General features: G+C 41.2%; 1 protein-coding gene and 1 long non-coding RNA gene across 4 annotated transcripts in view; one reads left to right on the top strand and one right to left on the bottom strand.

Moving 5' to 3' along the window:
- tshz1 (teashirt zinc finger homeobox 1) overlaps window positions 1–11,437 on the bottom strand; it is a 29,452-nt gene extending 18,015 nt beyond the window's left edge. Inside the window, exons 1-3 of one of the 3 annotated variants that reach the window (XM_046417998.1) lie at window positions 11,046–11,437; window positions 10,734–10,888; window positions 10,236–10,391 (exon numbers count right to left, since the gene is read on the bottom strand). In XM_046417998.1, the coding sequence (XP_046273954.1) occupies window positions 10,236–10,275 (40 nt within the window). In that variant the 5' untranslated portion in view covers window positions 10,276–10,391; window positions 10,734–10,888; window positions 11,046–11,437. Of the gene's footprint in view, window positions 1–10,235; window positions 10,889–11,045 lie in introns of all 3 variants that reach the window. The other 2 variants (XM_046417997.1, XM_046417999.1) reach the window with 2 other exon arrangements.
- Window positions 11,438–12,348: 911 nt separating this feature from the next.
- Window positions 12,349–14,369, top strand: LOC124074825. Its single transcript, XR_006845925.1, has 2 exons — window positions 12,349–12,530; window positions 14,196–14,369. It is a non-coding gene; the product is annotated as an uncharacterized LOC124074825 (long non-coding RNA).
- Window positions 14,370–26,333: the final 11,964 nt, after the last annotated feature.

The raw sequence follows: 26,333 nt of genomic DNA, 5'->3' as shown, positions 1-26,333 counted from the left end.
TAGCATCTTTTTGGCAACCCAGGTAAAGACAAAACTAAAGTAAATGATTAAAACAATATCCATGTGGAAAGGTCAAAGGTTATACTTACACACCTTTAAATTAACTGAAAACATCACATGATCATCTATATTTGTGGTGGAAGTGAAATTTTAATGGGATGTTAGCAAATAAGTGTCTGACAGTAAAATGTTGAGTATTTCAAAGTTTCATTTCAGAACAGTAAATGTACTTAGCTGCGTTCCACTAGTGGCTGCACCGTATCAATGTTTGGTGTTGATGCATACAAACATTATGCAATGTCAAAATGTTTTCAGGGTAGTTAGCTTGAAGTAGTGGCAGTCCTGTCATCACGTACCATCGGAGAGACAGATGGACCAGACAAGTGAACAGGAGTCAACAGACAGACTTAGACACAAACAGAGACAGGTGATCAGAAACAGATGCTCAGGTGGACAGCGAGTTAGACAGACAGACAGAGTTGGTGTGCTGTGTGAGGAAGTGAGTGACGAGGGAGACATTTGGGTGTACAAGAGGCCTCCTGCTGTTCTGTCGGAGACAGACGACTTAGAGGGACAGAGCTGAGCTTATACCCCCCCCTTGGTGATTGTCACTGTCTGAGACAACACGGCGGCTCAGGAAAGATTTGGAAGGAATTTTTTATTTGAGTTGGGGGTAGCATGTGGTGTTGTTGAGCGGCCTGGCATCCCGAGACATTATATCCTCTTTCAACTGCCCATCAAGACCACGACTGTTAAGTGATTACTTTGTGTAACCCCGAGCAAATTGTGGTCGATGGGCGTCTTTTGAATGAAAGGCTCAAACAAAACTGAACAACAAAATATGCTTTGATTCTCTTCCTGAACAACATGGATGACTGTGTGCTTTAATGAGAATGAAAATGGCTCTTGGAAAATATGTGACAGTCATGTGTTTAGACTCCAAAGAAGATGACACGAAACTGAATTGCCCTGTGACCTTTGATTTTTTTTTTTTAGTTATTTACAAGTGTGACTGCAGGATGTCCCTGAAATCAGACTACGGAAAAAAAGAGGTTCTTGAAATACTAGAATAAGGCCTGTGGGCCTGAAAGGGTGTTACACTCTTCTTTTCAGACATCGAGTTCATGTTCTTGTAACCAGTTCACTGACTCTTGAGCATCCGGTGAGAGAGCGATAGATGAGGACGAGAGACAGGGAAGAAGATGAAAGAAAATATGAGCAGGGTAGAGGAGAATTGAGTCAGTAAGATAGAGATTGATGACAGATAGGAAGATGAGAAAAGGCTTACAGGGAGGCAGAGAGAGAGAGAGAGAGAGAGAGGGAAGAGGGAGCAGTCTCAGATAAAGATGAAGAGGTGAGGGGAGAAAAGAGAAATGGCACTACACCAGGCTGCAGCATGACCTGCCCCTGAGTCCACTTTCAAGGACAAAGTGTCATCTGTGAACTGTATCCGTTCCCAGATGGCTTATCTGCGGTAAACTAGTGTCCAAAAAAATGAAATTCATTGCTTCTCAACCCACCTTATCAGTTAAATAAACACTCCTTTGGGGAAGGAAATTTCCACCCCCTGACTTTTGTCCACTTGCACCGACTGCTGCTCGGATATGCTGAGGCCAGCTTTTATCAAAGTCCATGAAATAAAACAAGAGCCTTTCTTTTCATCATACACAGCACTGGTTCTTGTTATACATACAGTGCAGCCAAGGTTTTTCTTAGGCGTTGAGAAGGTTAAAAAAAAAAAAAGAATAAACTTTTACCACAAACTGCTGCTTAGTTTGCAGACATTTAATTAATGTTAATATTCTCCTGATGTGTACAGGGGGATTATATTCAAAACACCAACAGTGTGCAGTTATCATGTGTCTACATATTCCAGCCCATATCCAAGCACAAAAATACATAAACAAAATAGACTAATGCTATTTGTAAGCTTCTGGCATTTTTTGGGTTGCTTTATAGTTTGGTGTGAAGAATTGATGCAAGTCTCCATTACAAAGTTTTAATTTTCCCCTTCTGAACTTAAATGGAATTTCTGCTGAGACCAAATATTCAGCCAAAAAGTATTGCAGTAGTTAGAGCCTTGACGTGACTCTCTTATTTTTCACTTGACAGCTTGTACAGTTGTTTCAAGAGCACCTGCAAATCGTAGATGTTGTCAGCATGTCTGCATTCCCTTTTCAGATTCATGAGAACGTTCTAATTTGGACGTTTTAAATTGAAGAATTAAAAAGTAAATGGAAAGCTGACTTGGCTAAAAGTCTAGATGGACCAGTTATGATAACTAAACTCAGGTTCTTTTTTCCAAATTTATACCACACTGGTCATTTTTGTAAGGAAACACGAGACTACTGAATTGCTGACACAACTTAAACTCAGAAAAACAGAGAAACACCTGGATTTTTTTTAATGATACTGATGAGGAAACTGTTTAATGTGGATTTGTCTCGTCTGGCAAATATCTGATCCACTTAATTAGTTCAGATCCTTAACCCATATAGTGATAAACGGGTGGGATTAAGGGAAGCCAACAGGGTACCCGGCTTCCAAGAAAAAAGCGTTTAAAATCATATCAAACTGAAACCTACACATAACACTATTGGATTGTCCTAAAAAAAACAAGCTGTTATTATATTAAACCGATTTTCATCATCTGGGAAACCCCTGAGACAAGCTCAAGAACAAAATATCCACAATCAAGAATTGAAGCAAAATATGTGTTTCATTTTGTTCCTACATGTGGATTACCTTGCTACCTACCTAGCTAAAGCAAAACAAGTGTATGTACTGGTGTGTGTGTCTGCAGCACAGCACAGAAACACTTAATCAGCGGCTAATAACAACACAGTGGGAGTCGCAGCCCCACCATCAATCAATGGGCAAAATAATTGCTAATATACTGGTTATCGATTAGCGTGCCCGCCATGCACTCATTTTCTGGGGCGACCGCGGCTAAGCGCTAAACAGTGACAAGGGTAAAGTGTTATTTCTCAAAAAGGCACACAGACAGACAGCCGGGCAGGAAAAAAATGACTACAGGGCCTTGGCAGTAATTCTTAATTGACACCTGTCAGAGCAATGGCAGCAGTCACAGCTGCTGCAGGAGAACGTCTACACAAGTCCTGTTCATCTGTCACTTCTAATACCTTTCCTTCACAGCCCCTCTTTCTCTCTCACTCTGTTGTCTTCCTCCCCCTCACCCACATCCTCTCTTTAGCCAGCCTGCTTCAAGCCAGACGTTCAAAGGAGAAGCAACACTCCTGCAGGGCTGGGTCGTTCAGGGCCTCGAATGGCAACTCGCTCACCTCAACACTGTTTTTAATGTTTACTTTGGACATGAACGGCACTTTTGTCAGTCTTTGTTTAACTGACTGAGCTCTTGACTCGAGTATCTGCGATATGTGGGACCAAAAGATTCAGTAAAAAAGGAGCAGTGGGAGTAATTTAAACTTCACCGATACTGTGTATCTCTCCAAGCCTTATCGCTAGCATGATCACGCCGATTACTGCAACAGGAGCTACTTCAGTGGAAATTCCTAATATGTCAAGTGAAAAAGTAAAAAAAAAAAAGAAGGATGCTGACTAATTTCTGAGATCACCCGAGAGCAAGACGCAGTAACAAAATATCTGAATCAGAGCAGCAGAGTATTTTTGACTGTGGAAAAATTCGATCACTGCAGCGGCATTTGTCTGGGGTACAGTGCATCAATCATGCAAAGACACACACAGTACCTACAGATACTCTGATGTAACATTACACTGGAAATTAGTTAAAAAGTGCATTTACGCTAACATCCTTAGACGACACGGATGCACAAGACCGCTTTATGCCAAAGGGGAAACAATATGAGAAAGCAACAAAACACACCCAGAAAACACACTTTAGGCTGGAGGCGGTTGTGATGGGAGCTCCCCTGAGTACACACTGACCTCTGAGTGTACTCTGGACCTCCCGTCGTCTCGCCTTAAATCATGACTTACCATTTTGTTTCTTTTTCTTTTCTGCATCATTCTTTTCTTTTCCCGCGCTTAGACTAATTCCCGTTGTCATTCTTTGTCTGATTCTTAAGCCGCCTGAATTATTAGAGAAACTGTCTGTCTAATGTGTGTGTGTGTGTGTGTGTGTGTGAAGAAGCACACGCAGCTTTGGATGTCTGATTGAACACAATTCTTTGCTGCTGTTTTGTTTGAACCTAAATAAATTGTGACATTATCCCAAAGTGAACAGCTTCAAGCACAGTCTCACTTGCCTAAAGTTGAGACTAATAAATGGAGTTCCCTCAGAACGTGTGGAACATAAAGAACCGGTTACATTTAATCTCTAAACAGAGCTGCAATGCTTAGTCGATTTTCAGAAAATTAACCAGAAAACATTTTGAATTTTGAATAACTGTTTCAGTCACCAAATAAGATGATAAACTGAATATACTTGGGGGGGGTTTGGACTGTTAATCGAACAAAAGAAGACATTTAAATATGCCACACCTCTGGCTTTTTGAAACAGACATCAGGGATTTTTCTTTTTTACTTTAACAATTTTCCGACATTCTAGTGACAAAACAATCAGAGATTCATCAAGAAAATAACAACAGTTAAAAGAACCGTTCGATGCAGCCCTCCTCGTGGCCAAGTTGAAGGCACACAATCACATACGCTTTGTGAAAGCCATATGTTTGTGTTGGACACAAGGGGGAATGCGAGCGTTTACATATAAAGCAATCAATCGGCTTTATTTTATGAATCTTTGCCTGTGATTTCACCCTCTTCTGCTCTAACCCAACTGGCTGTTTCACTCAATCAGCGGGAAAAGCCCGCAGTAAACCGGTACCTTAAACCCCTCAAGGACATACTTGTTATTATTCCTGTTATTATTTTACATCCCCACTGTACATTGTGGCTTTTGTTGTGCAGCTGTTTTGAATCGAAGCCAACATATCTCTGTGAATGGAAAACAGACAAGCAGGATGTGCTTAAGAGCGAGGATGCTCGTGGGTCGCATTCCCGTAAAAATGACCTTGTTTTCTTTACTTCTTTGTCAGTGCTCCTGTGTCGTGCTTGAGTGAAAACCCAGGTTTTCCTGCTTCCTCTGAACCTCATTAAGCTCTGGGATAGTTTTACCTCGCGGCTGCACCACTGAATGCCTTTACATCGTCACCCCGCTGGCGAGCCTAATTCCCGCATATTTTCAATTCAACCCTCTCTTTTCCATAAGAGCAGTCATCGATCTTCATTAGTCACTTAACCTCCACGAAGATGAGGACGGGGAGAGTTAGTTGTGCAGAGTGTGCGTATTAGTGTGTGTCTTTGATTTCCTGGAGGCCTACTGGCTCCGACACCACATGCAAATGAAATTGCGGATGAAGCGGAGTGTGGGATAGCAAATATATCCACTGACTCCTTCAGTCAATGTCACCTGTTAATGACACTTTACACACACCGCCTTATCACAGGATCAGAATATTTCACACATGCAGAGTGGCACAAACTCCTCTTCTTTCCTCTGCTCAGTGAGGCAGACACACTCACACTCACACACACTCACACGCTCATGTTTTTCACTTTAAATAACATAATTTTTTCTCACACTGCACCTTCCCCTCCTGACAAATGTCATTAAATACTTTATCGGAAGGATCCCGATAAAAACCACCACAAGTTTTCCAAGGTGCTGATTTCTTGGTTGACATGTGCCGTAAGCTAAATTTCTGCAGCGGAAGTACAATGCAACAACAACAAAATGGATTAATGCTGCTCAGCTTAGCTACTTTGTTCCTGTTCTGTCAAACAAACCAAAAAGCCTTTACCGGAAAGATCAGAGCAGAAATCTTTTATGATCAGTGGAAGCCACATATGTTGAGCTACCACTCATTCTTTCCCTATAAAAACCAACTTGCAGTACACACACGATCTGACTATTTCACAGTAAGAGCTCATGTACCGAGCATTAAGCGTACCTCCAAACTTGGAGCCTCGTCACATGGGTGTTTGGGTCCAACAGAGTTGGCTTCACATTTGTCACACTGCAGGCAACCTCTGCTGTTGACTTCACACCAGAACAACTGGGGGTACATAGAGGAGAAGTGGCTAACACCGAGTTGATTATATCAAGGCAGCTTGCAGACTTGACACCTTGCTGAATTTGTAAGCATTAATCGGTGGGGCCCTGTCACTGATCCGTCAGCTACCTGGATAATTAGGGACCGTGGCTAACGATGCCGTCGGGAAGAAGGGAAGCTCAACTTCTCCCCCACCCGCCCACCCTCAAGTCATAATTAAGAGACTCCCTTTGCATTGAGGCATGATGGCGGCAGTATATCTGTTTAGGAGAGGTGAAGACACATGTCAGTGGAGAATCTCACAAGGCGAGGCACTGTGTGTGCATCCTGTTCAATCAGCGAGTGCCTCATTGTGGCTTCAATCTGGACATGTTGCAGGGTGCTTTAATTAAACATTGCTGAGCTAAGCTATACAGACAGATCATTAAAACGCAGCTCTGAAGTTCGTTTACTGCAGACACTGAATCATACATATTAAGGAAATTAACAGCATCTCTCACTGCAACCCGAATGCTTGATTTATGTTTAGAGCGCTAAACTTTTTAATTAGAGGCATCAGCGTGTGAGTGGCCGGACCCAGTCAGCTGCCTAACGTTTCTATCGAGTGAGCAGACAAAGGCGAACTAATTACCGTCCTCATCTTTGAAGGAACACATTTCGACACTGTCATGTTTGACAGTATCTGACCTGCACTAATTCTGTCAGTCCAGAAAAAGCTCTTTCTGCTGTCAGTGGATATGAGAATCAAATGTTTCCAAACTTCATCATCTAACAGTCAAGGAAAACTGGGTGAAAAGCAGATTCTATGCGTAATTCAGCCTAAAACAGTACATGAATATGTTAATCCAACGCTGGTTCATCCCACCGTGGGTTGCTCCCCCTTTTCCTGTGTATCCGTCAGTAAAACTAAACGTTGTTTTGTCAGGATGATAAAAAGAGAATGCTTTATTTTTTTCTCTGTTAGACCTCTTTAGCTCCTGTGTAATAAATTTCACACAATGTCACACTGCAATCACCCTGACATGTTGAGTGATTAGTTGACAGATTCATTACTTAGAGTGACAGTGTTTGAATTAAGATACTGAAGCTGTCAAACTAAAAGCAGGAGTATATGTGCAGCAGTGCCATTAATTATCCAACAGCAATCAAAAGTGTAACCTCAGTGTCAAGGCAAATACAGAATTATGGCTTCTTTGTATACCTTCAATATGATATCTCACTAATTAAAGTGCTTGATTGTTATCTAGCAGTAACGTGTGCAGTATGTTCACATACAATACTTTACAGATATAAAGCAGATTCTGTGCTGTTGCAGCATTTATCACAGCACTTCAGTAATGGCTGCAACTAATTACAACTAATGATGATGTTTTTGATTAATCGATTAGCCTATAAACGATCTGAAAATATTGAAAAAAGCCTTTTAAAAGCCTCACATCCCAAAGCAACACCTCCAACACTTTGATATTAAACCGAGAAAAGCACCAAATCCTCACACCTGAGAAGCAAGGCATGGTACCAAATACCAATGCAAACAAATCAATTCATTCTAAAAATTGTTGACGAAAAATTTCTGTCAATCGACTAATCGGTTCAGCGCTAACTTGCATATAATCAAAGGCAACGCTGGCACAGTGACATTAGTTTTACCATAGAACGGTCAACATGAGTTGGACATCTAAAATTCATAACAAAAAGAGAAAACTCGATCAGAATCTCAACACGCGTTTTCACCTCCTCCTGCGTTATCATTCTGATCATAATGACTTAACATTACTGCTTCGTTTTACCTTTTCGCCTTTTGCGCGAGGTCCTATGAGAAGCACCTCTACACAACCGCACTTCAGCGAGAGGAGACAAAAACAACCGAAAATGACGACAAATGACTGCAGCAAAAGTCTCTGCTGCTCAAATTGCATTGCGCTGGACTCAACTGCCAAAACTAACAGATGCAGTAATGCGGTTCCAAATGAAAGAACACTGATGTATTGTCACTGGTCATAAACTAGATAGGGTACAGCGCCATTACAGGGTCTAAAATCATCACTGTGACTGATGAAACAGAACCCATTTGAAATGGCATACAAAGAGCTATTGAAGCCTCCTTCTCTCTCTCTTTCTCTCTGAGGAGCATATGCAACATTTTGTTTTAGTGCAACTCCAAAGTGACAAATTGAGATTATGGAAATATCTGGTAATGCATTGAAAACAAAAAGAAAAAAAAAAGCAGCATTTATAAGCGTGTACAGAGGAAGCAGTCACGCACAGCAGAAGTGTTAAAGTTTGTGGATTGACCATATGTCATGCACTGGAAATAATGCAGAGACAAAGCCTGCCAAGCTGGGATTGACCATTACTGCCTGTGATGTATGCATCTGTCACAAAAACAGACAATTAAATCGATATTCAAAAGCTGAGCCGGAATGGGGCCACTTCAGAGCTCGGCTGAATGACCAGAAGAGGCCGGAGAGCAGGAAAACCGACACTTTTTTTATTTTAACCCTGCCCTTTCAGGGATTTCACCTCTATTTGTGGAAGACGTATAAACCAGCATTATTCATTTTCACCGTGCAGGCTCTTCAAACACATTTCTGTCTATCCATCACTAGAGCCTGGCGTCAATTAGAAATTACAGGCCCACCGAGTTCAAAGTCTTTCTGTCACAACCTTGATTAAGTCTGCTTAACCTCACATTTCCACCGCCTGCTTAACATTCTACAGCTGTTTTATTCGGCTTTGGTCATTACTGCACCAACTTCAAAGGCTCCTCACCCCCCCTCATCCTGCTCGTCATTTGAAAATGCATGTCAATCACACACATCTCCCAGGGACATCAAATGGATTCTGGCAAAACACGCGATTCTCTCTCAGAACAGTTCACGTCTGGTCAGCTTTACGAAAACATGTAGGCACGACTGTCAAAAGGCAAAATGTGGGGGCGAAAAAGGGAAAACGTGGAGGAGAATTTCCCTGATAGTAAGTCCTTTTTGCTGAAAAATACACACACACAAATACTGAGTACTGACCCTCATCTAAAACACCTAAAGATGTGATTTTACATGAATACATGTTTAATTCTCATACTCATAGGTTACATAAGTTTGTAATAACATAAAGTTGTATTTTTGTATCACGTGGTATCAATAATACTCCTACAGGGCAACTTTGAGGTACTCAGCAGTGATTTTACACATCTCCTCATTGATCATCCTTTTATTCATGTGCAAACATTCAGCATTTACTTCCTCCTTCCACGAGATGAACGCGGAGGTCAGGGCAAGAGATTTAAGCGACCATTAGAGGCAACCTCCTCCACTTCACCCTGCGGTGTTTTGGGGGCGATTTCTGTACAAGATGCTTCTCTGTGATCTCGCTACGCCCCAGCACCCCTCCTCCCCTCCTCCCTTTGTTCCCTCCCCCTCGGGTATTAATCGCAAAGTATTTATCCCGCTTGAGAACTTTTCCCTTCCATTTGTCTTTCCTTTGCTCCAAGGCGGGGGCAAAAAGTTATCCTTTGAGGGAGTCCAGCTGCCGGGCGCATGCGTGTCTCTATGGTGAATGATTTACTGATGTTTATCGGGAATGAATAGATCAAAGGCAGTCGCATGACAGGCGATCAATCAAGCATCAAATCAAGGATGGCAATCCCAGAGCGGAACACAAGCTGAAAATACGCCACTTTTCTTTCTCTCTTGCTTTCGCTCTTTCACTGGCACCAACACATCAAACACGTTAGCCTGTAAAAATGAGATAAGATGAGCTTTGTTTGGAGAACTTGGGAGCTGGCAAACCCAGCGGAGGATCAGCTTTAAAGCGTTGAAACTCAAGTGTAGCCGAGCGCATTCATTTCACAAGAGGCACAGTTGGCATCGAAGCGTGGCTGCGCAAATGAAACAATGATGTTGCCAGTCAAACATGCCTTAGATTAGCACAAATCAACTTATTGTGGCTTGCTGAGGAGTTGGGGAAACTATGCTTACAAGCAAAATATAACCCGTTTGTTTTGCTCCACTCTGAATGCACACACTGAGCGCCTGTTGTCCCTGTGTGTCCTGCGTTAGGCCTGCGTGCTGCTATGTAAACTTGTCTGCATATGTGCACACTATCCTGCGTGTGTGTGTGTGTGTGTGTGTTTCTGTTTGGGGAGGGTGAGGGGTGTTTGTTGGAAGAGACGGGGCTTACCTGCTGACCGCCGCGGTGCTTGCTGCTTTCTCCTCGGCATGCTGCTGCAAGACTTTCCGCTTGACTTTTCATGCAGAGATCAAAATAGCGGACAAGCTGGAGAGGAAACCGGTGCGACGGGAGGAAATCAAAGCCGGCAGCGTTTCCTCGGCTCTTCTGCGAGATGAAAGAATTAAAGTGTAGATCCCTATCAAGGGTGAAGGAGTCTCTCTTTTTTGTTATCGACACAAGTGGAGGTTTATTAACCTCTACTGATCATTTTATAATCGCTATGTCCGATGAGGGACTGAAGCTTAGCCTAATTTAAAGCAAGAATATGCTCGTCCGTTAACTTCTGCCGATCGCACAAAGTCATCGCAGGCTGGCTCGGGGGAAAAACTGGCGGAAATGCTCCGTGCGGACCTCAGTCTGTTGAGGGGAAGATTTGGACAGCTGCCGGAGCCCCTCGGCGCGTTTCCATCAAAATAGGTTCACACCCCTCGCAAGACTATTTCATACCTCTTTCGGAGCAAAAGTCGGGAAAAGGGAGCTCTTCTCGCTTGCGTTTCGGAGTTCAAACTGCGCTGTAATGTTTCTCTCTCTTTCTCTCTCTCTCCCCCTCCGTCTGTCCGTCCGTCCAGGTGCCAGCTCCGGTCTCCAACCACCGCTACGGTCTTTGAGAGGAAATCAGGAAAAGAGAGGAAAGAGTGACACGTTAGCCGGGCTGGGTGTGTGTCAATCAGTCAAGTGTGTGCGCGCAGAAAGCCCGCAGCAATGAGCTCACACCCCGTCTCCCTCTGAAAACACCCCCCTGGATCATGAAATACTCACATAAACGCTGTCCGTCGGATTGTCAACATGGACACTTGACGAATTTCTCAGAAACTCATCACAAAACACAGCGAGCGGGCCCGCCCTCCGAGCCTCAGAGTGTGGCTTATTGTTGTCCTGCTTTTTAAATGTTATTATTTAGTCTAAAGAGCGCAACCGAGCGTCCCTGGTTATTCTCCGCAGTGAAATGTGCGCACATCGGTGATGCGCGGTGCGTTCAGACAGCTCCCACTGATAGACAGACACATCCAGCTGCCTTTCCGGCCTCTCCTTTACTCCACCCCTCCACAAGCGTCACCCTGACAGTCAAAGCCCACCTGTCAATCTGCTGCTCTAATTGTTCACTGGGATGGCTTTCATTTCAACAGCGTCCTGTCCCCCGCACATATACAGGGGAGGCGCGTCCCGTGCGCGCACATGCGAGTGGCCGATTTGTAAACCAGCATTGAAACAACAGGGTGAAACGTGCCCCTAAAAGTTGACGAGCAGCCTGCGAGTGTGAGAGAGAGATTTCACAAAACCTAAACGAGATTTGGTCTAATAGTCGCTGCTACAGTGTTTCACAGACACATGAAGTCAGTGAGGGTTTTGTATCAGGTGAAGACAGGCGAACGATATTTTCAGCCACAATATGGTCCAATCCTGCTTTTTAATTTTCAGAAATATGTAAATAAATAAATATTAGAGATCTGCATATAAAAACGCTAAAACAACCGGTAAACCTATTAGACTTCGTTGATCCCACACTGGGAGGATAATCTTTGCTACGTGCACAGCAAAATCAGCCTTTACTGATTATCGGGATTATACCCTGAAACATCAATCACCAATAATTCATGTAAACACCAGGGCTTAAAATCTTGATTGTTGTCACCACGCAAATGACACTGTATCAAGTTTTCCCTTGGGGGGAAAAAACAACGTAATTTTACGACACCCTTCTTTTTTTTCCCCCACAGCCCAGCTCAAAATGGAAGAAAATGAAGGAGTTAGTCTGCAGATAGTCAGCCCTTCAGCTCGAAAGTTTGCTCAAACGTGGATTTTTTCGGTGACCTCTTTAGTGGGACAAAGGAGGCTGCAGATCGATTCGTTACACCTTTTTAGTGAGGCTTCTGGTGAAGGGGAGGGGCTCTGAATCCACAAGAGGCTCCATTAATAGCCTACACTCCATCCTAACTATTATCCACCATAAAGTGTTTATAAAGGGCACACAACTAGGCTAATGTTGCCTCAAATGAGACAGCATGATATATCCGTTTACCGCACAGTCTGCTGGAGAGGACACTGATGGAAAACAGTCGAAAGTTTGTTTTGTTTGCAAATGAAGCGGTAATCAACACAACTCGTGAGAACCGTTTCAGTTCAGAGCGAAGGCGCTCGTCTTCCGTCTCCGGACAGCCACAGGACTACACGACCGCATCGAGAGACTGGATTACAAACTTTCTTGCAAACCGTCCAGCCAGTCCTGGTTTCTAACTGATTCTGGTAAGTTTCTGAATTTACCCCTCCAACCTCACAGTGAACAGGTAATGAGGAAAAAACCGTCTCCTCCTGTTTACGCACAGCAGATTTTACGCTCGATATTTTAGAAAAGAAGTGTTCACAATCTGCGCGGGAGAAGGTGTCTGAGGTTGCCTATTATGTGGTAAAAGAAATACCAAGTACCGCCCCATCATCTGTCTGTGCCTGTCTGTCAAAGCGGCCTGCCCGCTGATTGATGGAGCCGGCTTACGTCACTGATATTTCCATCCTGAAGTCTGCGGACGGACAGACAGACAGGCAGACAGACAGAAGAGCTGCAGTTTACAAATTACTATTGCATCTACTCTGGGAGATGTTTTATACAGATTAAAATGTTTGCCTACTCATCAGGACTGATGATATTTGGGTTTAATTTCTTGTAATTTCACAGTGTCAGGCTGTGAATCCTGCTGTTGAATAATGCAGTGCGTGGATCTGCTTTCCTGTGGGGTCAATCCCGTACGAGTGGACAGTGCAGGGCTGTGTTTTAAAAGGTGGCTAACACTGCATCAACCCGAACAAAAACATGAATGGATGCGGCAGTAAACTGCTTCACAGCTTGGGAGCAAAAGTTAACATTTTTTAAAAAAAATAATTTTTATGACACAATTTCTTTCACTAGTTTTAGTGATTCAGACCCATTTGGAGCAGGATAAGAAAAACAAAAACATTAATCCTTTACTAGAGTAAATTCAGGGTAAAGACTAAAACTAACCCACTTTCTGTAATAAAATTTGGCTTTAATTTGTATTTTTTTTATGTTAGTTCAGTGAGTAAGGCATCTCTTCTTGCTCCTGAGGTTGATGTTTTTCAGGGAACAGAGACACAGCAGAGGAGCTTGTGCAGGACCTGATCGTGGGCCAGCAGGGGGGGGACATGTGGTTCAAGAGGCAGGGGCATTAACCATCTCTGCACTGAATATCTGCACACGAGAAGGACTTACTCAGAACGAACCCACACTCACATTTTCTTCTTAAAATGATGATATTTTCTGTGTATATTCTGTATACACACTGAATGACACCCACGTTGTTTCCATGTGCTTCATTTGATGAGTATTTGAATTATTTGTCTGTTAAAATACATTTGCACTTTGCCAACAGTTGGGCTTTTATTGTAAAGAGATTCCAATCAAATGACACTGCCCTTCTTAAAAAAATCACAGGTATTATTTAAAGTCTACAGCCCAGATAAGAAATATACTAATTGGGAATTTGCACTACTCTCCTTAAAATCTATAACTTTATACACACGTGAAATGTTCAATGCAGTGACTTCAAAGATGTACATATTTTTCAAACAGCCAGCCACGTATCATCGGGACTTTATGATCCAAACTGCTTGCTGCAGCGGTGACAACACCGTGATGCAACCACCCGTGTCCATGTGCGTGTACAACCAAAGAAGAACACACAAACAGTTGTTTCCCCGCCACCCTCAACTCGTGTACATGAAGCCCCTCATTCACATACTGAGACACAGTGACAGCATGATGACACCTCGTCCCGTTTCCTCCTCTTCTGCGCGTTGTTACCCCCCCCAGAGCGGGTGAGAACATTCATGTAGACGTCATGTATATTTACATGCATTATTCCATATGTTCCTTTGTCTCTTTCATTTTTTTTCCAGGTCTGACATTACCATGTTGAGGAGAAGCTGTTTAAAAGTCTCCTGGATTGTGGCACAAAGGAGTCCTGCTGCAGGTTCTCAAACCAGGTGAGAGAACTTGTTTGAAAAACTCTGAAACTCATCTGACCAAAGTCTATCAAAAGCTTTTGTTTTTGTCATATAAATAACTTTGAATAACACTGTGTGGTTCACATATTGAAATAAAAAAATATATATTGGGAATGATATGCTACCAATATGCATTTACTCATAAAAATGTAATTAAGTTTTACAGTGAGTGGGAAAGACCATCAATAATGTGTGCCTGTAAAATCTAAATGTTGTTCATGATAATGTGTATGTTTAACAAACATTTAAGCACATTATTCACTTGAACCCCCAGAAGAGTTATATTTTCATCTGTGTGCCACCTAACAATTTTGTAAGTTATTTGTTAAATCTAATGGAGCAGATTCAAAAAAATAAATAAATAAATGAAGCCAAAGACGCGTCGAGGTTTGTGTGTTCACATTTTGTTGAAATCTGTGTTTGGTACTTGCTGGTCAATGCATGCAATGCAAAAAATATGCACTTTTAAAAATGTTCGGTACCACAGTAATTATTAAGTTAATCTTCGTTTCTTGTCTCTTCCTCTGTGATTATCCCTCTCCTCTCTTAGTTTTAACAAAGAAGTGATTCAGCTCTAAAACGATATAAAATGTGTGTCGGAGTCATACACTATAGTATCATTTAGTTCATTTTTGAAACAAGCTGTAAATCTGTTTTGGAGGAACTGTTAGAGGAGGAACTCTATACTGAAAAATGTACAAATTAGTGTATAAATAAAATCGTCTCAAAGTTGCCAACATATTTTTCCTGCAAAAACTGGCACATTTCAGTTACACTGAAGGATATATTTTGCATTTTCATACTTATGGCAAACTATATCAACAAAAATCAAGACATTAGGACCAAGAATTTAACACCCATGTCTTAATATTCATGAATAATTAATGTTGTATTGCAGAACCACACAAGCTATCATGCTGCCATGAACCTCTGATGTCAAAAGGTATGGGTTCCTCTGGCATGCAAGTACAAGTGCTGCACCGCAAAAAAAAATGGTTGTCAGGGCTCTATGGCGCTTAAAGTTGCCATGATATACTTTATGACAAACCTTTTCTTTTTGCATTTTAATGTTAGTTGTGCGGAGATCCATCACAATGCCGGACTTCAAAAACGTATCCATGGTGGACTGAAATAGAGTGTAATCTTTTCCCTTGGTGTCATTCAAATAAGTTAACAGTTGGAATGATGAAGGCTTACAGCTTATGATAATGCCTCTCCATAATCTTGAGTAATCTTCAATCAATGATGGGTCCTATCAGATTCTCATTGACAGCCTGAATATAAGAATATATAATAAAAAATTAATAAAGAAAAGGCTCTAAGTTTGACATGAGCTATATCTCCACATCTATCTGATAAGACTGCATAATTAAAATGCCAAGTGTGAGTATGGAGGGGGAGAGAGAGAGAGAGAGAGAGAAGGGTTTTGATATTTTATAGAGATTTACTTTTCCTTGACTTGTTTAATGTGTAAGCTTAAAAAAAATACGATTTGTTGCTAGAGTTTTGACAACGCAATTAAAGGTTTGTAATCCCCATCTGAGCTTATTTGACACTGTCACTTTGGACGAAGGATGTGAAGAAATGCTGCGCAGAGGTGACAGATCCAAATTTATTAGAGAATTTGAGTCCCGCTGGGATTCAATGCGTTATTTTACAGCAGCAAGACAGAGGACAGGAAGTAACTTCAGCTTGTTTACTTGAACTGTGCAATAATTGTTCAGAGAATATATACAAAGCATCAGAAAGCATTTCTTCTGTTTTCCTTTTGCTTTTTTTAAACACCAGCTACATTACCACCACGGGCACAACTGTGGCTGAGATTTCCTGCTTCCTGGAGCAAACCTTGCTAAAAATCCCTACCAACTCGGCTAAAGAAAGTGACACATTTCACATCTCAAAATACCAGCCTTACTGACATGCACACTCCTTCCCTCTCCTCCTCCTTTGCCTTTTGTTTTCTTTGACACGTGCACTCCAATTAGCATTTTTCAGCCATTAAGGAGGAGAGAGAAGCAGCCAAATGTTTGTCTCATCGAGCTCCTTTTTTTTCCGACAAGATGCTTTGAGTCCCCGTGAAAAAAAAAAAAAAAAACACTCAGACAGACTCAATATTATCCTCAATGTTAACATGATCTTTTTCACATAACAATTACCAATAGCTTTGTCTGGGAAACTGATGTGACAACGCAACTGCTAGAGTTTATGAGAGTCGTTGTCAGTCTGCATTTGGAGCAATTAAAACTACTAAAATTACTTTTTATGAGAGAACACAAGCAACGGGGATTGTTTTGTTCCTCGGTGACATCCTGTAATCAGTTCAACATTTTCATTTTGCAAATATTTCCATTTCTTAGATTGAGAAATACGTATCTGTGCACGATGTGACTTCACAGCACAAGGAGCTTCCTATAACCTTTTGTGATAAAACACACAACAGTCTCTTGAGGATCATACGTGCAAACCGTCTTAGTTAGTGCGTCCTAATCTTCAGCTTTATTCCTAAATTTAAATCTGCAAATCTTAAATTGCACAGATCCCTTGCTGCGGGCTTTGGCGGCAGAAATCTGTCACTGCTGCTGGTGTGCTGTACATTAAGGGAGAAAACGCTCTTAAAAAGGTGCTTTTCTGACATTAAAATGACTTGTGTGCACAGCGCATGTCGATTCGTGCAGTTTGAGGCATATATTTATGAATAGGAACCTTTAATTAGGGCTTGTGTTTCCTCCCTAGTCACATTGAGGGATGGTCCTCGCCGACATTCATTAATGATAATCACCAAGAGCGATGGCATAGCTACAGGCCAAGTCTCAGGGGACCCGACACTTGAAAAGAAGCATTAAATTACACAGAGGGACTCTTTAATTGCAAAAAGGAAAATATATAGCCATCATTGTTAAATATGATCTTTTGTAAGCCTTTACTGGTTCAAGGATTTGTTTAAGGGTTTCTTATCCTTAGACTCTTCCAAACTAATCTAGAGCCATATTTCTGCAATACACCACAGTGTCTTTTTGTTTGGAAAAAAAAAACAACAAAAAAAAAACCCACTTAATTTTACTCCTCTTGGTTTTCTTCATTGCAAGCCAAGCAAAAAAAAAAAACAACAACAAAAAAACTAACAAACAAACAAAAAAAAACGTGAATAAATGACTGGTCGTACATGCAATTTCAAAAAAAGCTGTTCCTGGCTTAGAGTTTAGGTCCTAAATAATACAGAATCTGCTCATCCTGAGTTTGCCTTAAACATGCAGTTGTTAAAATCAAAACTGTCCATCTGCTTCACTGTGTAAGATTACAACATGTGACCAAAGCAGACAGGAAGCAACTGCTATCTTTAACACTTTCTGAAAATACATACAAACAGGATTAGAACAATCAGCATTTGCTCCACTGTTTGCGCCTCTCTGGGATGTCGATATGTGTGGCAGACAGACATTAGATTAAGGAGGTCATGAAACACATTTAATTAGAGAAGATTCAGGGTTTCATAAAGGATCAATCCTGAAATGCTGTGCTGTCTGGCAGCAATTTTTTTTAACCCCTTTTAGAAGGAGACAGAAGCACATAAACTGGTCTGTTATATTTATTAATCTATTGAATCACTGTTATTCTACACATAACTCATTTATTTACAATTATGAATATAATTATTAACAGTTATAACAGTCTATAATTCCTTGTAACTGTTCAACTTCCTTCTTGTCTGGCTGAATTGGTCTCGATGTCGCTGGGAGGGGAAGCAGAAAAAAAATTGTTCCAATTTTTTTATACTGCATTTCCTCGAATAAAAACTAGTAGCACCCAATTAAAAGCTGAGCAGCTGATGCAAGTAAGACAACCTCATCATCAGGCTCATTATTTATCAGGGTAAACGCAATGATGTTTATTATTTTGGGCAATATCATACTGTTTGTGTTTCTGTTAAGAAATTAAGGGTTTCTGCCACTGAAAAACTACAGGAAAACTACAGACAGGAAGTATGTGGCATTAAGTACGTAATGCAGTCATTTAAAAATAGGAAAAAGGGAGGAGCTCAAAACAAGCCTTTGTACTAAAATATGACCAATTATAATTATAAAGAAAAAGTTATATAGAAATAAAAGCCTGCCTCTAATGCAAGCCTGCTTCATATAAAGGCCTGCCACCTCCTCCACTTAAATGCCCGGGTCAGTATTTGAGGAAATGTGGCATGTTGTATGTACTATTATTTGTTAATGAATGGATCTCAATCAAAAAACTTTGTACATGAACACACACAGACACACACAGAAACATGACTGTATTCACACACACAAACTCCTGACCTAATTGCTCAGTCTCACTCAACTAATTAATCACAGCTGACTTAACATGATGACAAGGTTAGGTAGGTGACATTCTCCAAAAATCAGTCTTTCTGCCCCCCCACCCTCTCTCTCTCTCCCCCTTTCCCGTTCAACCTCCCTTAATAATTTCTTTGGTTCATTTTTTTACCTCTTTCTTTTGTTGTTTTTTGCATCTTTCCATTTCTCTTGTTTTTTTGTTACCAATTTTTATCTCTTGTTCCCCTTTCTTCCTTATTTTTCTTCAACTTTTCCCTTTTTGTCCTTCCTTCCGTTTCTATGCTGTTTATCCTCTATTTCTTTATTTCCTACGTCCCACATGTCCTTCTTTCCCTCTTCACTTTGTCCCACATTTCTTTCTCTTTACATCGCCTCCCATTAGATGATATCTACCTTGAATCCAAATGCAGAGCATAACTTGGCCCACATCTATTTTTACATGTTATTTGGGGTGGGGGCTTTACAGAGGTGAGGGTGGGCATGCTGGGAAAGAAGGAAGGTTAGGGGCGGGGTCACAATGCTCCATTAATCAAAAAGAATGACACTCATGTCGTCCCTGACAACCATCTTGTCTGTTCCCCTCCTCCTTCATCCCACTCAAACAGGACAACTTTAGTGATGGGGAGGGTGAAGAGAGAAGAGAAAGAGAGAGAGATAGATGGGGGGGTGGGGGGTGAACGAACTTTATTAATCAAGCATCTCAGATTAATTGTTATGAAGTGTCACCTATAAATTCTCCATTTGGATTTAATAATCTTGGAGGTAGACTTAACAATCTCTGTCGTGATTTGAGTTTTATTGAAGAGGCTGCAGAGAGAGGGAGAGACAGAGAGGGAGAGAGATGCAGTGACACAAATAGCTTCTCAGCGGACAGTCCCTCTCTGCATGACAGTTATGAAATACAATTATCAGTGAGATCTGCTTAAGAATTCATCAACTGCACCCCTGCCTTCCAAGGAGAGAAGGGAAAAAAAAATCCTACATACAAAGAAAGTCTTAACTGATAAGACTTCGCTTTCCCCCGCAGCCCTTAAACTATCATTTCAATTTTTCTCTGTCTCCGACATGTTAAGTCACTGTAAAGGTAAGGTACGCGTATTGCTTTGAAAGGCCCCTGTGCATTATATTAAAGCATAAATCATTGGGTAATCAGGGAATATGGTAAATGACACTCCACATGCAAATCAGCGAGATGGTGAGTAGTTTGTTTGAAATGTATTACCCGTTGGTTTGCATCAGGGTCAATAATAGCTGTTAATCTCCTCGTGCAGTGAAAATATACTGTCACTGAATTGTACAATACCCTGTCAGCTCTCAAAAGTAACCGAATCATAAAACGCAAATGATTTCAATCAATTGTCGTCTAATTGCAGTCATATCTTTTGAAATGAATGAAGAACGGCCACTATGTAGGTTGACAGTACGCATAAAATTAGCATAGCTTTGCATATTACAATTCCATTAATGTTGGTTTTATTGGAGGCTCTGGTTTTCCTGCTTTTTTTGCATGTTGGCAATGTCTTAAAGGAATAAGGATGAACCAGCGCATTTGATAGTTATAGAAATGGTTTAACTCACCTATCATTAAGACAGTTTAACAAAATGGGGCTAATTTCTGCCTCAGAGTGCAGCGTGTGGCCTTGTTTCTATCTGAGAACAATATTGTGACTGATCCAGGAAAGCTGCTTCCTAAGAAAGGCAATCTGTCCGATGAGGATGGGTTGACAAAAGACAGATCTGAGGGATCGAAAGTGACTCTGTCTTTGTTCAGAATAATAATGGAAAGTCTTTATGTGACAATTTTTGGGAAATGCTGGAGAAGCTTGTTAAACATGTGCCCTTAACTACCCGTTCCCCTCCGCCAGATATCAGCCTGATCAATGGTACCTTGGCTCTGTGAAAAATGGCGGTAGCTGGAGCTGCTGTAAATGTTTTAGTTATCAACACTGCTTCATCCCATGTCACCCAACACCACAGCTAATCCTTCACTGACACTGCATCGTAGTCTCGCCCTTGCAGAATCCAAACCCATCTTCTCACATCAGTAATTGTGGTTGTCTGCTCATGATGTGCGACTTCTGAACGATTCGTTCACTTCAAGCCCATCTGTTTTGGAGAGTTGGGAGCCACGAATTCAATGAGCTGGTGGAGAAATGTTCAAATAATGTTGTGACACTTGAGCGCCGCAGGAGGCCCGGACCTCAGGCAACCCCTCGCTGTGTTTACATGCACCGTGATAAGCTGACTAAGACCAGAGCAAAGCAACACAAATGACTACATGAATGACTATTTATCATGTTAACTGTACTTATATCATTTGAATTAAGGTTGTAATCAGAGTCTGTACAACTTGATTAACAGAGCATGATTACACGTCTCTTTCAAAATTACTCTTGTCATTTAAGCGTGAACAGAAAGTGGTTTATCGAAAGTGATGTGTTTGAAGGAAGGGCGTCGACTAAGACTCTTTAACTCCTTTGTGAATTTTCTTTCATTCGTTTAAATCTTGTAGGCTTCTTTACATCCTGCTGGACGTTAACTATGAAAGAGAGCTAAGTACATGCCTTAAACCCTAATTGGGTTATTTATGTATGTACAAATGTATCGATTGCTTAAATCAATAGACAAGTCCGCCATTAGGTATGCTTGCAGCCATTTGTTTTTATGCACTTTTTCACACAAATCATAGCAAAACACGACTGCCATGTAATTTAGCAAGCTCTAATGCATGAAGCACCTTGATGTATGAGACTTAATAGAGCTCAGCTAATATTGTGTATTGTTCTTTGCTGCACTGTGCCTTTTGCACAAAGGCACAGCGGTTTTCAAATTCTGGTTCTTGTATGAACACAGGCTGGTGCTGTGTAGTATTTTTTTTTTTACTGTTTATTGTATTTCTTTGTGCCAGTGCGGTATGAAACCATATATGAAGTCACAGGTGTTGTGTGTCCAAGAAGAAATGTAGAGTCAGCTGTTTCAGTCCTAAAATATTTACGTTGAAGTGACAAAGCCCTGTAGCAAAGGGAGTAAATATGACAGGAGCAGGAAGGAAGCAAAATAGGAATTCATGTGATGGTGTTGCAACAAAATCGACAAAAATTAAGATTTCAATAAAGATGAAAACTGTTTCCTTTAACATTAAGCAAATTGCTAAACTAAACTTAGCGACACCGTTATTATTGTAACCATGATAACAAAGCTCCACTAACCTTAGCAAAATACTCTTTCAACCACAAACCATGATCCCTTAACAAGCTGCACTTGCTCCTAAACCTAACGTAGTGTTGTCTCATTATAAAACTGATTTGTTTTTCCACTGTGATTTTGAAGCCGTATCAGAGCAGAAAAGTGCTCGTTTCACTCTAAATTGAATTGTAAGAAGCGACATATTTTGTAATTTAACTTGTGGGATTTCTGTGTATCACTGTATGTCTCTGATTTGTTTTCCTGCGTATGTTGTCAATTTCATGACCACAATGCAATCTGATTTCCTTTTTGGGTAATAATGTTTAATCATCAGCCAATCAAATAAGTAATCTTTTCACACAGTTGTTGGAAAAACACGCTAATTCACATTTTATTTGGCCCACATTTTAGAAATTTGCTTGAATTTTTTTTCTGACTCATCACACCTGCATTGAGAACCCTAAAATAATTTGATATACAGTTTGATGTCCTGTTTCTACTGAATAATAAAAAAAAAAGGCTATACAGAAGATGCAACTCTCCACCCCACTGCCCTCTGCGTTCATTGCGTCTGCCCCAGTGGTCAAGGACACCCATATCAGTGGACGTCAGGGTAGGCCCCATCCATCAGAGGGCTTTGGGTAATGGAATCAACCAGTGACAATGATCATCAGCACTGCAAACAATGGCCCATAAACATCCCTTGACAAGTGGTCAAACGCGAGAAAGGCAAAGTGGGGGGTTGGGCGCGGGGTTTGAGGGATTGCATGCGAGCATGTGTGGTGTTTATGTGAGTGCGTTCACATGTGTGAGTCAGTCAGACAGACAGAGAGAGAGAGAGAGAGAGAGAGAGAGATGCGGTAACACGAGGTGAAACGGTGCTGCAGAGTAGCAGAGAAATGGTGAGGAAGATATCTCCCTTGGGGATGATGCGGTGGGCCAACATGCTACCCCTGAAAACAAATGTCCCCCCTGGGTCAGAGTTCAGACATGCCTCAGCTCATTTTAAGAGTTCACTTCCTCTACTTTCTCTCTATCTTCCCTTTTTTCATTCCTTTAAAATGAGTATTTTATCTGTGTTTTGTTTTATCAGATCACTTGCACAAGTGAGGGCCAGGAGTAACTGGGGAGAAATTTAGAAGATTTATAGACACCTTTTTCCTGCTTTTAAATGAAAATTCTCATTCGCTGTAGGACACTATAGGAAAAGTGAAAACTTCTAACACGGAAAAAACACAAGCCTAAAATTGCTTGCTCCTGCCAAAAAAATGCTCTAAGTAAAATGTGTCCAATCATTGTTTCCTTTTCCCTCTCAGTCAGCACTGAATGAAACCAATTAGAGAGAAGTTGAAGATTTCAAAGAAAGCAGAAAGTAGACCCCCCCACCCCCCATGTTAAGTTTCCATTGCAAGAAGTAGTTGTTGCTTTTGTCAAGCAGGGTGTTTCGTCACTCCATTTTTTTGTCAGCTGGTTTCTGTCTCTGCAATGCACACACACACACACACACACACACACACACACACACACACACACACACACACACACACACACACACACACACACTAGTTTAATTAGCCATCATTTGTCTCAGCTTTCCCTCTTTTCTGCTGTTTATCCAAACGTCACGAGTGACACTGGCCAATTAGTGCAATGAAATAGTTTAACCCTCTCTAACACTTGGAACAGCACAAACCAAGTGGGATGTTTGCTCAGAGCTCAAGGACTGGTGTGTTGCATACATGCATGTGTGCGTGCGTGTGATTGTATGTGTGTGTGCATGTGCTGAGGTGTAAGTAGGGGGGTTCAAACAAAGGAAAACTGTGAATGAAAAAGCAGAGCGAGAGTTTGGTAAACATATTTTTTTGTTGTTTTTACTCCATTACAAGGTCAGTACTATTTGTATTTTTATTTCAGGCTCATCACGCTAACAGGCTTTGCTATTGTCACATAACACTTGTGATTGAATCATTATTTTATGTTCTGTTATTAGTGGCAGAGTAAATTGACCCTGAGATCGGCTCACACTTCAAAAATCCAGAAATCCAGGGCAACAGCTGGGTAACGGCTGCTGTAGTGATATACTAATTGTGTTCAGGATCGAAATTAATAACTGGCAAAGCTTTAGCTGAAGTGCACATCTAAGTACTCTTTGTCATTCACTTGTATCTTCAGAAAAAGGCAGCCGAGACGATATCATTAACAGTCTCTCCAAATTGAAACAGTCATCAAGAGTGCCTTTAAATGTCTCCGGGAGCTTTTTGTTGAGTGCAAATGACATCTCGCTCATTTTGCTGGTGGCTACATGACTGATGTGCTGAATAAGAAAGTCCGTTTTGACGCTTTTGAAGGCTGAGGGTTTGAAGTATATGATTCTGAAGTGCCAGCATATGCTTAGCGAGATAAGTAATTTGACACACAGACATCACAGAATGCAAATCTTTCGTCTGGCTGCCTTGAGTGTCCACGTCGGGCGCTTTTTCAAGAACACTTTACAACTGTCACAACTGACTGTCAGCGCGCAAATGACACACGCAAACGAGCTCATTTTGAACACAGATTAGGACAGCTGTCATATCAAAAAATATATAAATTCATCCGGCCTAAAAATACCATTAATTTTTATCTTGGGCATTTTGAAAATTAATTTGCTATTTAAGAACCAAAGAATCCTCTTTTATAGCATCGGTTCGTTCATTAGAGTAATTAAATTAACTACTCATCCCCGGGAGAGAAGCTAGATTTAAAGCAGGCATCACTGAGAGCAGCACGGCAATAACACGGCCGCTCGGATGACAGAAAAGCTTCCCCTGCTGTTATTTCTCCCTCTGAATAAGACATATGACTGCGCTACCTCACACAAAGACACAGAGTAGTACCACATGCAGGTAAAGACACAGTATATACATGCTTACACACAAACACATTCACACGCACATGCCAGCTGAGGGCGGGGGGTCAGAGCTGCAAACAAAGTCGCTGACATTGTGGCACTTCTTTGGCAGCGTTGTGCAGGTGTCGTCTGCACACAGGCTTCTGAATAAATGGATCTGAAATGATTTACCTAGGGTATCTGCCACCTGCGCACAGACACACACACACACACACACACACCACAAGCTTCTTCCCCCCTCCCTGTTCATACAGAGACGCTGACGCAGAGATACACCAGAAGGGAAACAGAGCAGCACTGTGTCGTCCCGAGTCACATTATCTGTCAAATACAGAGATTTACCAACATGAGTTTTATCCTACAGTTTAAGATTCTCATTTTGTGATTTGAGCTTGATTTATACCCATTTGTTTTCTGAAATAATGGAAAATATGACCAAGGTCACGCTAAGAATAGCCCGTGCGCTGACCTCAGCTTTTTCAGCAACGTTTGCAGCATTATCAGGTGAAATATCCACCATTACACGCTAACAACAAGAGACAAGAGTCTGCACACAAGAGGCAGCAGCACACAGGACGACTGGCTCGGGGCAAGACATCCGGATCACAGCGGCTGTCGTCACCTACGAGCCACTTGCAGTCATCCTTGAGAAGAGCGCATCTCTTTGGTTTAGTGATAAAAATGCAGAGTATATGAGTCAATGAATGCACTGCAAACTAGTGATGCTGTGCAGCCATAAACCGGGCACGTATAAAGCTGTTCTGTGAATTGTTTCATTCCTAAAATGGTACGATAAACACATAAATTTCAGTGTGTTTTCAGACACGGGTCCTGTTATTAAGGATGGAAGGTCGATAAATATATTCTATGGTGGTAAATAAACGATTACTGTGGGAATTTTAAATACTGAGACAGAAATAGCAGTTTTTATTTTTTGAAGAAATTTGAATCATCATCAAGTTTTAAGGCAGCAAACATGAGCATTTGCGATACATCACATTAACAAGGTCTTCGCATCGAACGCAAAAGTGCGACGCTGCGCAAAGCAAAGTCATTTCCAATGAAGAGAGCATCTGCATGAGTCATAGTGTCGTGCGCTCTCCTCATTCAAGTTCAAACAACTTGAACTCTGACCCAAAATACAATCACCTCCATGGTACACATTTAGTGGGATTCTGTCATTAACAGAGGAAACAAAGGTATGATAAATATCACTGTTATTCTACTCTACTCTGCAGTTCTCCTGGAATTGAAGCCAAAACTCTGAAGCGTGGTAGAAAAGATCACAGAGTATGGGTATACCAGGTTAGAAAATGAATATTATGAATGTTTATTTTCCCACTCAGCCTACATCTTAGCCTGTTTCCTTTTTCCCGAATCTCTACACTAATCTCTGTTTTCTTGCGCAATTCAAAATGTCTAAATAAGTTAATAATAGAGTAAGTAAAACAGTGAATACTAATAATTTAATTGAAAATAAGTGGAAAATCAGTGTAATTATTAGTATGATCCCAAAAGAATCAGATATTTTGACAGCAACAAATATCTGATCTTTCATTTAAACAGACTTGAAATATTTTACTGGATGGACAGCCAAGGAGAAATGTTTGTAGTGCCCTGCTGCAGGCA

The sequence above is a fragment of the Scatophagus argus genome, chromosome 17 (genome assembly GCF_020382885.2).
Source record: "Scatophagus argus isolate fScaArg1 chromosome 17, fScaArg1.pri, whole genome shotgun sequence".
Lineage (NCBI taxonomy): Eukaryota > Metazoa > Chordata > Actinopteri > Scatophagidae > Scatophagus > Scatophagus argus.
This window is presented reverse-complemented; position numbering and strand designations above follow the sequence as displayed.